This window comes from Pundamilia nyererei, unplaced genomic scaffold (genome assembly GCF_000239375.1).
Source record: "Pundamilia nyererei isolate P.nyererei 1_Seehausen unplaced genomic scaffold, PunNye1.0 scaffold00016, whole genome shotgun sequence".
NCBI classification, from domain to species: Eukaryota; Metazoa; Chordata; class Actinopteri; order Cichliformes; family Cichlidae; genus Pundamilia; species Pundamilia nyererei.
In genome coordinates, this window is record NW_005187417.1 from 274,995 (window position 1) to 291,965 (window position 16,971).

General features: G+C 40.7%; 1 protein-coding gene across 1 annotated transcript in view; it reads left to right on the top strand.

Moving 5' to 3' along the window:
- Positions 1 to 16,971, top strand: part of dcc (DCC netrin 1 receptor) — a 339,139-nt gene that overhangs the window by 208,200 nt on the left and 113,968 nt on the right. The window contains exons 9-12 of the mRNA XM_005725637.1: positions 8,366 to 8,520; positions 9,171 to 9,319; positions 9,439 to 9,577; positions 15,650 to 15,699. Of these exons, the coding sequence (XP_005725694.1) occupies positions 8,366 to 8,520; positions 9,171 to 9,319; positions 9,439 to 9,577; positions 15,650 to 15,699 (493 nt within the window). The remainder of the gene's footprint in view (positions 1 to 8,365; positions 8,521 to 9,170; positions 9,320 to 9,438; positions 9,578 to 15,649; positions 15,700 to 16,971) is intronic.

The following is a 16,971-nucleotide window of genomic DNA, read 5'->3' on the forward strand; positions in this document are numbered from 1 at the left end:
CATTTGGAGAAAATAGCATGTATTGTCACATTTAGACATAAATTTGTGGCTGCTGGACTACAGTGAGGAATGACATTTTTGTGCAGAATCCCAAAATGAAGGTAGGAAAACTGCTCTGTCTCAAAGTTGGTAGTGGTAGCAGAGCGGAGACAGCAAATGGCCCATAGAGACTTTGGATGAGATGTCCCAGCTCACAAGGAGGGCTGCACATTAGATGGCTGGAAGGGCAGAGTGAGATATCACAGGAAACTTAGATGAACTAGGAGCAGATTGGCAGAGAACGCCGGCAGATAGATTATTGTACAATAGTGACAATGCAATTTTGAATGATGTGATTTTGACAGCATGGGGAAACTGAAGTGACTGAAAAGTACGCATATAACCAAGAGAAATGGAAACCACATATGAACAACGATTTCCATTTGATCTGAATAGGTCTTTTTGCTGTATACCCACACTATCTCACTTATAGTCTCAAAATAAGGAAGGAAATTCCTCCAATTACATTTGGAAAAGGCCCATCTGTTAACTGTAATAAAGTTGTATACAGCACTACCAATACTTTGCAAAGCTGCCGTCAAATCAAATACATAGTCTCTCTGTGTCTGAATAATGAAGCCTGTTCAAAAGTGCCTTAAGACGGGATTCTTTTTAATGGTCAACACTGGGTGAGTCCTCTGGCTGCAAAAAGAAGTTACATTGTTTAGCCTCTGTTTGTCTATGAGAAAATGAGCCTGTTTCACACTTCATGAATGCTTCAGTAAAGCAATTCATATTAGGTTTAAGGCAGGGGTCCCCAATCACAGTCTACGAGGGCTGGTGCCCCTGCATGTTTTAGATCTCACCCTGGGTCAACACACTTGAATCACATGATTAGTTCATTACCAGGCCTCTGGAGAACTTCAAGACATGTCGAGGAGGTAATTTATCCATTTAAATTAGCTGTGATGGATCAGGGACACATCTAAAACCTGCCGGGACACCGGCCCTCATGGACTGGAATTGGGGACCCCTGGTTTAAGGTCTCAGCTGTTTACTTCAGGTCTTATTTAATGCAAAATTATGTTCATTTATAAAACATCAGCATGGTGACGAGCGAAATGATCAGTTTGAGGCACAGAAACAGGATTTTGTAAATGTCAATGTCTATGGAAGCTTTTGTTGTTGTTTATACGCTGATCAAAAATTCCTCACTACTTAATCAGTGTATAGTATCAAGTCAGTTAAACTGCTGAATTATTGATCTGGTCCGTTATATAGTGGATGGGTTGTTAATCAGTTACAGCTTTGGTGTTATTAAAATTAACAACAGGTGCACTAGAGGGATAGCAATGCCTCAACCCCCAAAGTAGGAATGGTTTTGCTGGTGGAGGCCACTGACATTTTTCCCTTTTCATTTTTTATGACTGTTTTTTTTCACTAGTTTTTTTTTTTGGCTATGGTCTAGGGCATGAGGTGACACCTGGAGCCTATGTTGCACTGGTAGTCTCCTCCAGGATTGCACATCAATATGTGCCAGTGACAGAAGGTTGGCTGTGCCTCCCAGCACAGTCTCCAGAGCATGGGGGATATTCAAGGAGATAAACAGTTACCCCAGGAGAGCTGGACAGGGCCATAGAAGGTCCTTAATCTATCAGCAGGACCAGTATCTGCTCTTTTATGCAAGGAGGAACTGGATGAGCACTGCCAGAGCTACAAAATGACCTCCAGCAGGCCACTGCTGTGAATGTCTCCAACCAGTCAATTAGAAACTGACTTCATGATGGTGACCCGAGGGCCTGACATCCTCTAGTGCAGTGTTTCCCAACCTTTTGGAGCCACAGCACATATTTCACATTAGAAAAATCACACGGCACACCACCAAACAAAAGTGTTACAAAAAGCATATTGATCATTTTTCCCCACGCACCAGGTGTAGCAGAATTGGCTCGGTTTGTCCGCAGTATACCTTTTTTGTTTTTTTCTAACCACTACTCATGCTAGGGCTTTCATCTGGGTCAAAACTTTCTCCGGGACCCAGGTCAGACTGACTGCTTTCTCTTTTCAAATATTTATCTATTGCTATTACACACTGCGTAGTCTCACAGCATGACTATTATGTAATTTCTTCTTCGTCTTCTTCTCTTTTACTGGCAGTTGGCAACCCATTTAATTAGAGCAAGTAATTGTACTGCCTTTAGTGGAAGAGAATATAATTGTTCTGCCCGTTACTCATGCTGAGTACTAAACAGGTGGAACCAGATAATCTTCCATGGCACACCATTTGGGAAACTCTGCTCTAGTAGGCCCGATTGGCATTTTGAATGGCAGTATTGTCACATCCACCACTGGCACTAGGGATGGCACTGGTTCTGATATAAACGGTAGTAACCAGACCAAAAAGCAGCGCACATTTCGGTGCTTTTTTCCTGAGCTGTGATACACTTTAGATTCTAGCCAATCATTTTACGTTTCCGAGGATAGTAGGCGGGCCCAGGTACGTACGTTCTTTTAGAGCAGAGCTACAGATTAAAAATGCCCAAGGCGAAGCGGTCAAAAGTCTGGCTGTACTTCACATCAAAATATGCAAACTCAGCAGCCTGCAACAAGTGCTTTAAGCTGATACTATGATACTGTCAAAGGAGGTAACACCTCAAATCCGATGAAACACCTGGCGATGCATAGCGTTTTTTTTAAAAGCCGAGAAATGGGCCGTATTTGATAGCTTGCTGCGAGACCTCACATCGAGCACATCTACTGCGGGTGGGTTGCCTGTTATCGGACCCGGAGTTAGCAACATCCCCCAAAAACACGAAGAGGAGAGTCCTGGCCCCTAGCCCTGCCAGTGTAGCAGAAATGATGATGGCAGCAGCAGCCGTTCTTCTCTGCGTGAGTAGCTTAATGTTGTTCGTGTGTAATTTACATTGAGTAGGCTAACCACGTTATTACATTATTGCATGTAAGGTGAACTAGCAAACATCATCATAGCTACATGCGGCTGTCCTCTTGTTTGATGGCAGATGCTCCCTTCACCCTGGCCAAAAAGGCTAAAATGACCAAAGAAAAAGTGGAAAACAGCTAAACATGAGAGGTTTTTTGGACAAAGTTTGTGTTTTTTCCATTGTTTAAGCACTGCTTCCAGCCAAGAGTGATGCCATAAATCCCCTATAGCTGCAGAAAAGGCTAACATTGTTATCTTTTTACAAAAAAACAGCTGAACATGAGAGGTTTTTGGACCAATTTTGTGTTCTCCATTCTTTAAGCACGGTTTAAGCACCGGCACTGTTTCAAAAGTACCGGTTTGGCACCGGTATCGGATAAAACCTAAACGATACCCATCCCTAACTGGCACCATGTGTTTTTCACAGATGAGAGCAGTTTCACCCTGAGCACATGTGACAGACATGAAAGGGTCTGGAGAAACAGTCGAGAAGATGTAATGCTGCCTGTAACATCGTTCAGCATGACTGGTTTGGTGGTGGGTCATTGAGGATCTGGGAAGGCATATCTGTGAGGGACAGAGCTCTACATGCAACAACACCCTGACAGCCAGGTATCAGGATGAAATCCTTGGACACATTGTCAGACCCTTACCTGGTGTAGTGGTTCCTGGTTTACAACAATATCTGGCCTCATTGGACAAGAGGACCCAGGCAGATCCTCGAGGACGAAAGAAATGATGCCACCGACTCGCCCCCCCCCCACCTAAATCCAATGGAACACCTCTGGGACATTATGTTTCAGTCCACTTGATGCCTCCAGGTTGCACCTCAAACTGTGCAGTCTGAGCTCAATGGTGTCTTGGTCGCGATTTTGAGAGGAGATCCCCGGGACACCATCTATCATTTCATTAGGACCTCCCTTGTCAATCATTCATATGAGCACATGGAGCCCATATAAACTACTGAGCACCATTTTCAGTTGTTGCAAGGAAATTTTGGCAAAATGAACTAGCCTGCTGCATGGTGATGTTTTCAAAATCTTCTTTTAACATTAGCAGTATATTTTCTAATTACATGCATTGATGTGTGTTATTTAGAGTTTAATGTGAAGCTTTTGAATGCTGTAATTGTAGGTACATTGAAGCTGCAAATGCAGTTTGTAATGTTAAAGGAGTAAACCAAATGCTCAGAGTGAAAATGTGCCAGCAGTATGGGACAATAGGTGGTGAATTAATAATGCTATTTATAAATTTAGAAAGCCTGTTTAGTGCAGGTGGGGTTTTAGTGCCATGGTGGAATTTAGTCTCACTTGAGAGCGATGTTGTTGCTGCTAAACTGCAGCTATATTGCGACCCCAAGGCTGATGAGATTAGGGTGGAGCAGAAACTCTGGAGGGTAAGGAAAGGGAGAGATAAAAACAGAAAGAGGTGAGATCCTTAGAGAGCGGGAAAAAATGACCAAGAAAGGCCAGCAAGATGAGAAGGACTCAGTAAAGATGTAAGCAGAGGAAGAACTATTTTTTTCTCTCTCCGTGGGTTATTCCTGTTCGAGCCGACTTACTGCCCTCACACGGTGGCCTTTTCAAGGCCAAACAGAGTTCACTCTGTATCCAGCCTGCTGGTTACCTCCACATACAGCTTTGTGTCGCTGCCTTTTTACTCGGCAGCCTTGGAAAAAAAAAACATGGATTTATATACCCCGAGAACTCCACTCACCTTTTGTGTTTTCTTTAACCTTTGTGTGTCACTGCTGCTGCGGGTGATAGCGCTTGATTTGTGTCAGTGTGTCAGATTGCCATGTAATTTACCGTGTACATCTGTGGTCTGCAGATGATAAATTCTGATAACCTCTTGACAAACTGCCCCCCCAAAAAATCACCTAAGGTCCTCGTTCAGATTGGCTGATATACTGCACATGGTGTAAGTTGTTTATTGAACAATTGTGGGAAGCTTAAAGAGGATAAGCGCAGCAAATGCTACATCCGTTTTAATCATAGTATGAGCAGGCCGCTTTGTCATTGAACCTGCCACATGCAACAATCCTATCTCAGTGGCAGTGTGTGGAATTACATGAAGATCTTGGTAAATGAACCTTTAGAATGGAATTCTGAAGTAAAACCCAAATATGGTGTAGTTAACCACGTGATGACCCTAAACACAGCCCTGAACACAACCCTGAGCAATCTGAATAAATAATAATAATGGATTGCATTCATATGGCGCTTTTTGAGACCCTCAAAGCGCTTTACAATTCCACTATTCATTCACTCTCGCATTCACACACTGGTGGAGGCAAGCTACAGTTGTAGCCACAGCTGCCCTGGGGCAGACTGATAGAAGCGAGGCTGCCATATCGCGCCATCGGCCCCTCTGGCCGATCAATTATATCAATATATAATTGATGTTTTTATTATATTGTCCTCAAAAGAAATGACAGTCAGTGAGCAAAGACAAAAACATTCTGACAAACTTTAAAGGTAGTAATATGTCCATTTTACCCTTTAGAGTTAGGGTTCATCCTTATCAAAAAGCAGTAAAGGCTCAACAACCAGTTAAAAAACAACCCTTATAAACTTAATGTCTTTAGAACACCAGTTAAATTGTTACACTCAGTCCAATTCACTTTACTCAAATAGCAAAACTATAGCTGTGGTGGAAAGTTAAAGGTTGGTGGTCGTTTGGTTTAGGAGGCTTATTGCTTTCCCCCATGCATTCTCCCAATTGCATTCATCATCAAGGTTGCTCATTTTGTCAAAAATCCCATCGTAATACACATGATTAGCCTCAATCTTGCCTCTGCCACATGGCCCTTAACAATAAAAGCTGAAGTGAAATGAACAAAGCCAATTCAACTACAATAACAGAATACTGCTTCTGCATCTGACAGGAGATGCTGCTGATAAGGTGTCCTTAAGAGTCAGTACCTGGACCCTGCTGTAAGACAAAAAGGTGGCTGAAAGGGGTTAGTTTTTCACATGATTGCTGTTGCTGAACTGCTTTATATCCACCCATATTAGCCAACAGCAGTACAAGAAGTAAATGAAATCAAGTAACAGTAACAGATTTTTATAACTTACCAGGAAGTCCTATTTTTTGTCGTCTGTCTGTGTATAAATGAAGTTGACTCATACAGCTCCAGCCACTGCCATTAAACTGGAGACCCCCATTTCTGATTATCAGCCAGAAGACTGAGATTTATGTACCATTTGTTTGTCTGTGGTTTTTCTTTTCTTTTCCATTTGCTGGTTAGATTTAAGCCCTAAACACTGCCTGTAGTTGTCTAACATGTTAGGTTTAACAACAATAACCTGACACATTAGTTTAATCCACATTTAAATGTGAGTCTAGTGCCATTTTTAACAGACAAGCAGGGAATGAGACACGTTTGTGTCAGGCTTGTACAACAAACAAAAGAAGAAATGTGTTCTCACCTTTTGAACTGATTGATCCGTGGTTTTGTAATGAGAAGTGTGAAACAGCTAAGTGTTCTTTTCCTGTAATTTTAAAATACAGCCGAAATGCTTATAAATGAACATATTATATCTATTTTTTTAAATCTGCACACACACGGTGCAGTTTGTAGGAGTTATAAAGAACTACAGACACATTTTACTTGTGACTGCTCTGCATTTTGTACATATTGAGACAAATTTAAATCCTCTCTAGTATTTAAAAGACTAAGCTGCAGGATAGACAGTTTTCTAAACTACAGGTTTTATCCAGCTGCTGTAAAGGAAAAAAGGGAAGTATGGCATTAAAGCTCAAGTTCAACTTGTCACCGTATGTAGCTGCTGACACCATACTACGTCCAGTGGAAGAAAAACTTACAAGTCACCACAAAGTCACTGTTATAAATTTGCAGACCTGAGTGGAATATGATGGAAATTGCCACAGAGAAAAGAAAAAACATATAATAGAGGCTGGAAAACTGCTTTTAACTTTGAGAGGTGGGTGTAAGACAATTCTCTGAAGGTTTTACTCACTCATTTGCAGTGTTTCACTGGGGAAAATATGATGTAAAACAGTATTGGAAATGGGTAGCTCAGGAAGAGACAATTTGACTGATTGTTGCATCCCGGCTAAAACTTAAAGCTAAAAGCAACTGAAACTGTGCCTCAGTGTTTTTTAATTTAGGGAAGTAGCAAAGATTTTGGGCCTGGAAAATGACTTTACAAGTGGATTGTTTGCCATTGAAAATTTCCCTCTAAAAGCAACAAGCTGACACTTTACGGTGTCTTACGTTAAGGTAGGCTAACAGAGCCCTGTTGCAAATCTACAGTTAACAGACATGAAGTTCATTTGTATTTGTCCCACAACTCTAAGCTATGACTGCGAGAGTCTTTCGTTATGTTAAACCTTCTTGAAATGAGCTGAACAGACATGGCCTGTAAATGGTAAATGGCCTGTATTTATATAGCGCTTTACTAGTCCCTAAGGACCCCAAAGCGCTTTATATATCCAGTCATCCACCCATTCACACGCACATTCACACACTGGTGATGGCACCACAGCCACCCTGGGGCGCACTGACAGAGGCGAGGCTGCCGGACACTGGCGCCACCGGGCCCTCTGACCACCACCAGTAGGCAACCGGTGAAGTGTCTTGCCCAAGGACACAACAACCAAGACTGTCCAAGCCGGGGCTTGAACCGGCAACCTTCCGATTACAAGGCGAACTCCCAACTCTTGAGCCACGATCGCCCCGACATGCACATTGAACTAATGATGAGCTTGTAATTGCACTGAATTCATTACTGCTTATTTAAAACCTTTCACACCATCCCCGGCTACAGTAATTTATTTACAGTACATATCTGAGCAGATCCCATTTCCCTTCTGTCTGAATTAAGGATGAGTTACAAAGTTCTTTTGTGCTTCTCAGTGGTGAAGTCAAGATTTGGCATGCAGTGAACATCAGTGCAGGGATGTTTTATCTGTTTTCATCAAAAGGAAGCAAAATCCTGCCAACATAAAGTTTCCTTTTATGTTTTATCTCCAGGAATATTTTCAGTATTCTTTATTTAAAAATGCAACAGCATGTTTTCCTTACAGTGAACTGACGCCCCAGTGTGTGTGTGTTTGATGTTACTGTGGAAACATGCTAATCATTGCATCTGGGTTCGTCTCATCTGTGGTCTGGCGATTAGTTGAGAACTGCGAGGCTGCAGAGGTGCTGTAATCTGAGGATTAGCAGCAGACAGTGAGGGATTACACAGATTGCAGCTGATTACAGGGGAGATTATCTGTGCTGTTACAAAGTGGAGATGGACTGGGATTACCTCCCAGTTTACCTCTATTTAAATAAAACCCTAAATAAAAAAAAAGGATGTAGTTGTTATATGTAATTACAATTACTTTCAGGAAAAGACAGTTGGTTCTTTTTCCTTTCTTTTCTTGTTTTTCCTGTAATTAGCAGTTAATCCATGGTGCTTTTTTCCATGTTAGGGAGAGGTCAGTGAACGTGTCAGAGCCGGAGTCTCTGGAGCTGACAGTTTCCAACCTGAAGCCGGAGGAGAGCTACAGCTTCAGAGTTGTCGCGTATAACGATGTTGGGCCAGGAGAGAGCTCCGCCCCCCTCAAGATCACCACAAAACCTGATCGTAAGACACAAACACTCCATCACACACAAACACACACGCTCAGTCATCTGTATAAAACTTCTTTTTCTTTTTGCACATTATTTCATATTTTGGGTCAGACTACAATTGAGCTCAGTGAGGCAGACTGTCAAGACCAACATCAAGCTATGGAGTTCTCTGTTAGCCAATAGCAGAAGGAGAAAATAGGTAGAAAGACCCAGACTTGCTGTGATGCATGGATGGATCCATGGCTGTTGTTGGTTCCTTACACCTCTTTTCTCGTGATCTCACTCAGGTGGAAAACAAGGAATGTCTGGCCCAGATGTGGCCCACATTTGGCCTTGAATAATGTCCAAGTTATATAGGCCAGATGTTACTATAGCAGGCTCACTCAGCGGGTTGTCTAAGCTATTGTAAATCGAAATGTCAAATCATTAAAAATGCATCTGATTTTCCGGTCAGTATATTATCTTTTTTTTTTTTCTTAAGACATTAAACCTGTCTATGCTTAAATTTAGTGATACTGGAGTGAAATAGGTCTTTATTATAAAATGATAGCTAGCTATCCTCTTGACTCTCATGAAAATCAGATCATGCTGTCCCTGCAGTAAAGGTAACACATGTCTAAAAGTAGCAGCACTGGTAACAGAAGTGTTTGTGTGTGCCTTCAGTCCAAGTTCCCAGCAAGGTGGAGTCTCTCCGAGCGTTGGCTCTTTCTCCAACCTCCGTTCAGGTTAGCTGGGAGCCACCCAGCTTTCCGAACGGCCCCATCCTGGGCTACAGGCTGCTGTGGACCGAGAGCCCGTCGGGCAAGGAGCAGGTGAGCTCCATCACCAATGGATTATGATGCTTTAGATAGTCTGAGTCATTGTTTTGGAGTTCATTTGACCTTATTCGGTTGTTTGTTGAATGTAATCAATACTCTGTGTTTGTGTTCAGAGTGTGGAGGTGAATGGACAAAACTACAAGATGGAGGGACTCAACAAGTTCACAGAGTACACAGTTCGAGTTTTGGGCATCAATCGCTATGGACCAGGGACTGCCTCAGATGCCGTCAGTGTCACCACCCAATCAGATGGTGAGCTGTGTCTTAACATTTCCTCATTTATTCAGTGTGGAAAATCACATGTATCAGGAAATGAAACATGACATGACCATGTTATAACAGAAGGAAAGTCACAGAGGCTTTTTCTCTGTCACTGAAATTCCACCGGTCTTCAGTATCCCATTATCCACTCTTTCATCTTCTTTTCTCAGTTTTGATAGTAGCCTTAACATCCACTCACTCACCAGTGAACAGCACTTGTGTTGTATGAATCCCATTTGGGTATGCAAAGAGGTAAAACTTCTTTATAAAGCAGTAGATATAGTTCTGTGCACATCTTGTCCACTATTCCCACAGTGGTCTTCAGGAAACCTTCTCCAGAATTCTCCAGGCCTTTTGTTCCATTATCTGGAAAAAGAATATGCCAAACTATTTCATAATGATCTGGGCTCTGGGAAGGCCAATATATGATGGATCAGATACTTTTACCCTGGTTTTGCATGGGGGTTCAAAATCTGATGGTACTTTTCTGCATTCATAATTTAATACATTTTGATAAGATCTGCAAAACCACTGGATGGAAGGCATCCCCAAACCGTGACAGAGCCTCCACTGTGTTTTACAGGTTGTAAGAATGGCTTCTTGACAGCCACCCATTCAGTGAAACTTTTTCAGATTTCAGATAAATCTCTGATTTTTTTTTTTTCCTATTTCTTAAGGACATCACTTTCAGATCCTGTTCATCTGGTGTAGATAAGCAACCTTTTCCTTTGCTCTTTACTCTTCTCATTGCCTCAGATTTTGTAAGGATGCAGTGCACAGCATGCTGAAATATGCCAACTTTGAACTGTTGTGCAAGAACACTTTGAGAAAATACAAGAAAGTCTGGCATCTTGAATACAAACTATAATGAAACGAGAGGTGACCAAAGATTCTAACCTAACCCTCACTGTTAATACATCTCTGGAAAATTGGTGGACAAAATTGGAGGGTTAAAATAGCAGCTCACTGTCTTCTTTGGGTTGTGCTGTATATATATACTATTTGGCTAGACTGATTAAACACAGTACAGTAATAAATACAGAACATCTTGAAAGAATTGTCAGCGTCATACAGTAACAAAAAGAAAAGCTAATTTATTATATTTACAGGATCTATTGCTTCTATTCCTTCCAGCCACGTCCACTGTTAATTTCTAACAGCAGCACAACAATGACACACTGGAGCACAGGCCTTTTTTTTTAAGTTGCCCACAATAGGAAGCTGTCACTGTGGTTATTGAAGAAAGTATTGATTTTGGTGGATGTTCAAGAGTGAACTTAACCCATCCAGTTTAAAAGAATCTGAAGAGGATTTTTATTTTATTTTTGCAAGCTGGGACTTGTTATAAAACGAGTGTTTTCATTTTGTTGATGTCTTATCTCAGTCTGAGGCAGTCCACGCTGAAAATTCTTCCGCTCAGGCCATACATCACCCGTGCAACATGCATTTTATTCAGCTGGGTCCTCAAAAGTCTGAAATACAAATTTGCACAAAGTACATTTTTATGATCAGTAAATTGTCTTAAATTTTGTTTCGATGGGTTATGAATATATTTAGTCACATAACCATAACCACCACATTTAGCTCACACAAAGTGACTACATCTTTAATGTCATGCTATTTTTGAAACAATCTAGACTCTGATCCCGATTCTGACGACTATATCAGCGAAAGATAACCAGACCTCATTTTAAGACACAGCAGTTTCACTTTTCAGACCCTGAAGCAACATCCAAATTATAAAGTACAGCTTGTTAGTACTGGGTTGGACCGCCTTTTTCCTTCATTCTTCATGGCACAGATTCAACAGGGTGCTAGAAATATTCCTCAGACATGAACATGACGAACAGTTGCAGCAGATTTGAATCTCTTTATTCACTACATCTCAGAGGTGCTCTATTAGATTGGGATCTGGTGATTGCAGATGCCATTTGAGTACAGTGTCGTGTTCAAGAAACCAATTTGAGATGATTTGAAGACATGATTAATATGTTATTAATATCCTTAACCACAAGGAGTCCAGAATATTAAAGAGTGACTTGTGCAGTCTGACTGGTTTGAACTGGTCCTAGTTTCAAGCAGCACTTCAACTTAGATCTGAAAACTGCTGGGCGAGGTGGTGTCTATTACCTGGCACTGTGTATATGTGTGTGAGAGAAAGACACCGAGAGAAGAGCCAATAGGAACACAGTCTTTAGCCCTTCTCATAGACAGCCCCCCTTCTTGCTGTCAGGAGTTTCATTAGGAGACTCGGGGGTCTTTAATTAAGTAGGCAGAAGAAGGAGCAGCTTCATTTAAACCTCCTTTTAGCCTGACACATTAAATGGAGTCCACACACACACACACACACACACACACACACACACACACACACACACACACACACACACACACACACACACACACACACTTTCTCTTTCACATGGTTCAGTATTAAAGTTCGTCATGTGTGGCGCAGAAAGGAGGAAGAAACGAGGAAGTTCATAAGTCATGAAAATACTCAGAGAAAACGTAGGAAAAGAAATAGATTCAAGAAACGTATACTTGCATGCACTAGTTTACTCGCTGATTGTCTGACAAAATCCTCATATCTCACATCTTATTTTAATGTTACCACATAAAAATCCAAGAGCCTTAGCCTTGACGTATTCTTTACAATCACTGATTTGATTAATTTGACCTTTCACTGCCCACTACAGACACAGGGAGTGAAATGTCAGTGGGTGACACTGGGAGCCTAATATGTTATCACAGATACTATTAAAGAGTTTGTGGCCTACAAATAGTGGACACTTGACTAGATAAATACATCAGACTAGACATTCTCAGGGTGAAAAGGGATTGTTCAGTGTGGATTGTTCACTTGGTAGACATAAGAAAAATTGGACTATTACAAAGTACTCAGCATAGGTTTAGGCATGTCCACATCTAGTTGCCCTCAGAAAGACTAGTCACTTAAACTAATATTTTTTTTATTGTACATCAGTTGATGTCAACTTTGGGTTTAAGCAACCTCAAGCATTTAGAGATGTAGACAAAATCAAGACCAGCTGCTGGAATTCAAGCTGAGGATGAGGATGGGGAAAAAGGCGATTGAAGTGACTTTGAGTCTGACATTATTGGTGCCACACATGCTGGATTGAGGATTTCAGTAACTGCTGATCTGTTGGGATTTTCCTACACAGCCATCACTAGGGTTAAGAGAGAATGGTCCGAATAATGAGAACATTTCCAGTTAGTGGTGACTGTCTGAGTGAAAACGCCTTGTTGGTATGAGAGGCCAAAGGAGAATAGCCAGACTGCTTCGAGCAGAAGTGAAGGTAATAGTAACAGAGATAACCGCTCATTACAACTGAGGTATACACAAGAGCATTTCTAAACGCACAACACATCAAACCTCGAAGCAGAACTACACAAGATTAGACTGGGTGCCATTTCTGTATAAGAACAGGAAAATGATGCTATAGTTCACACCGATTCACCAAAAATGATAAATAGTAGAGTCCAAAAAGGTTGCCTGGTCTGATGTGACACTCTGACCCTAGCATGGGATCAGAATTTGGCACCAACAACATGGAAGCCTAAATCTATCCTGCCATGTATCAGCACTTTAGGCTGCTGGTGAATGTGTAATGGTGTTTGGGAATATGTTCATCATGTTAATCCCTTTATGACCACAGTGTACTCATCAGCTTGATAACATGCCATGTAGCAAAGGTCGCATAATGTCAAACTAGTTTCTATTTGGTTTTAATTACGGGAATTCACAGTCACCAGTCCAATAGAGCACCTTTGAGGTGTGGTGCGAGCAAAGTTTCACTTCATGGATATGCAGCCGGAAAATCTGCAGAAACAATGTGATGCTTTCATGTGTGTACCATGAAAAATTAATGCAGGTCCGAAGCCATCAGGGGGTCTAATCTGGCACTAGCAAGGTTTCTCAGTGAAGTATCTGTTAAGTATATACGCACCTTTTGGCCTGAAGAAAGGGAATACATTATTAGCTTGAGGTCCAGTAATTAGCCCTCGTGGGTATGATTGTTTAAATTGTAATGGACTCACTGGCATGTAAGCACTCGACTTATGCTTATCCAACCAAAGTTGAATATTGAAAAAGCTGTGTGGACATTTCCCTCCGAGAAAAAATGCTGCTGGTGCTAGCACTGCTAATATTAGCCACACTCTGCAAACAAATCTGACATCTGATGATTGTCACACATTTTAACTGCATTTAAATTATAATTTCATTACTGAAAATCCATTTCAAATGGTTCTAAACTATAGTTCTGAAGGGGTCTTGAATGAGGTTTCAGAAGTCCTAGTTTCACTCTGGCTCCCTATACTCTCCTGCTATTATTCCTAGCTTTTGCATGGTAGGACAGTGTGCTTTACATTTTCTACACAGACTGAGTCCTTTAATATCAATGCAACATTCAGCTTCTGATGGGTGTGCTGAGAGGGACGCTGTGATTAATAAACTTCCACAGAGGCAGAGAGAACGGAGGCGTGTGTCCAGCTGCAGTCACACCATAAAAATGATCTGAAATAACACAAACACACACTTGCAGATGCAGAGCGGCTGTATTGTGAATCTTCCGGCTGCGTCTCGATGATAACGGTGACTTGTGGGCTAATTGAATTTACAATAAAACTGATTCATAGACACACGTTGGAAGACACACACACACACAGACATAAATAGCGAGCAGCTGAATCAACAGATAAGCCGTTGACAGTTAATCAGGCATCTGATTGGACAGTTCACTCAAACCAATGTTGCACTTTTGCTGGACACAAAAACACATCTGCTGCTTTTTCTAGAAGTCTGTCAACTCTCTCTTCTATTATTCATTCATCTCTTCTTCTTCACCACCATCCTCTCTTTTGTGTTCCATTTATTCTGGTGTTTTTCAGTGCTTTTGGTCTCTCTGTGAGTCAGTTAGCAAGATTACACAAGAACTTTGGAGCCAAATTTCACGAAACTTCGGGAGGTGGAGCTCCTCCAGTTTGTGTTTGTCTTCCTATTTCATCCATTCATTTTTTCTTGTCTTTGTTTGATCTCTTTTTAGCTTTCTCCTCTTTGTTTGATTATTTTTCTTTCCTTTGCATCTTCCTCTTCATCTTTTTTTGTGCTTTCATGTACTAAAACCAAGTTTTTTCCTCTCTAAACTTAAAAGCTCTTATGTTTCATTCTTTTTCATCTTCTGATCTTCATGCTTACTCTTTCATTTTCTTCCCAATATCTTCTTTTTTGTATTTTTTCTTCATCTTTCATCATCATCCCATTTTTCCCCTGTGACCATCATGTTCACTTTGGTCCCCCCCCTCCCCCTTGTTTGTATATATATGTTTTACTTTTGCCTTTGTTATTTTTTGTAGCTTTTTCTTCTTCACCTTCTTTGCTTCTTCTGGTTTCGTTTTTTTAGGAAATAAAACAAATTTTTAACAAGTAAAAGGTTTAGAAGGACTTAAGCAGTCATGTTAAAAACATTTGATCTCAGTATGTGTTCTATCTTACTATAGCCACAAAACCATGAGAAAATTGTCTTTTTCTTCCAATCTCTGTAGTATTCGTCTCTGTCCTTCGTCACTACATTCATGAATCCTCTCTCTGTTCTTCCTGTTGTCCTCGTGCGTGTCACTTCCAACAAAACAGAAAATAGAAATAAATCAAATCTAACTTTCTAAAGCTCTGTTTGTTATGTGTAATTTTCAGACCTTTTACATTATTGCAGCCATAACAATGTAAAAGTAGCATTAAAAATTAAACTTTTTTTTACGTTAAATATTAATAGCGTTCCTATTCATGCATGTACATGTGTAGTTGTCATTTTGCAGGAGCATAGATTTGTTTGCATATTCAGGACTGAACCAGCATGTTACATTTTAAAGTTTAAAGTCATGTTTGAATGTACAACCAGAAATACACTTTTTCTCCATAGTGGCTTCCTTTTTTATTAATAAATAATATCATTAGAGCTATTGTTGTTTTTTCGTATTGATTTATATGTTGCATTGTTTGTTTTCCTGACATTTTCCTTTCCTTTACATTTGTCTCTGCAGTACCCAGCGCTCCTCCACAAAACATCACCTTAGAGGTCGTCCTGTCCAGGGTGAGTTTAAATACCCATATTTTTATTCCCTCTTCTCTCTGCTCACATCCATACACTGCAACAACATCCACATCATAATCTGCTCCATTCGCGGTGGTATTACCAGTAAAATCCAACGTTATCCCCTTGAACAGAAAGACTCTTTCACCTTTTACGATCTGAGCTTACAGACTTTAACATTACTGCCTGACTTTCCAGGTTCTGTCTCCCTTGAAGTGACTGATGGCTGCTTATTCTGACCCACATCTAAACAGTGACACAGCCATCAGTCAGCAGTCGCTCTCTAGTGATCTGGCCTCATTTTACTGATTGATGGGATCCTAGAATGTGCATAAATAAATGTCTTTCTGCATTTTTCCCAACTCATTTATGTTTCCTCTGTTGACTGTCCAAGCTGCTCATGTGATTTATGTGTTGAAAAATATTTACATGCTCTAATTCACACAAAGTCAATACAGAAATCGACATTTTATGTCACAAAAAATGAGTGACACCCCCTCTGTGCCCACCAACAGATCAGACAGCCGGTTCAAGGGTTGTAGCCATGAAGTGAAGGAGCTTTTCTAACTTCTTTAACCCTGTGAGACCTACAGTGCTGTGCAAAAGTCTTGAATCAGCCTTCATTTCTTGATATTTTTCTAGGAAGATAGTAAATAGCTGCAGTGATATACTGAAATGTGTGCAAATGTAAATGGCAATATAGTGCACTGCTCAAATAAATGAAGTAACAGTGATCAGAGTTTGGTATTAAGCCAGTAAAACTTGTGAGATATTGATCTGGTCAGTTAAGTAACAGAAGGGGTTGTTAATCAGTCTCAACTGCTTTCATTTGAATGAAATTAACAATACATGCAGTACAGGAACAACAATAAGAAGCACCAAGCTGAGGAAGGTGCAACCATTTGCCGTAAATTAATATTTAAGGCTAAAAGTAATTTCTAATATTTGTGTGTTGCAATTTGCAAGATCAAAAGTCTTATATCAATTTGGTCAATCTCAAATTCAAGATTATCCTCTTAGGTATGTCCAGACAGCTTCCAGGATGGCTGCTCTGTAGGTTCACTAAAGACCTCAAACCTGGACAGATAGTAAACATCAACTTTGGTTTCAAGCTGGATGCATTTCATGTTGATGATTCATTTTGATGATGAGCAGCTACAGCCAGCAGTTTTGAATGGAAGCATCAAGAGTTTTCAAACCCAAAGGCAGTTCTACTGCCGTTTCTACTGACTTCTAATCTTAAGTCCAGCAGTGTCTTAGGAAAGAACAGTC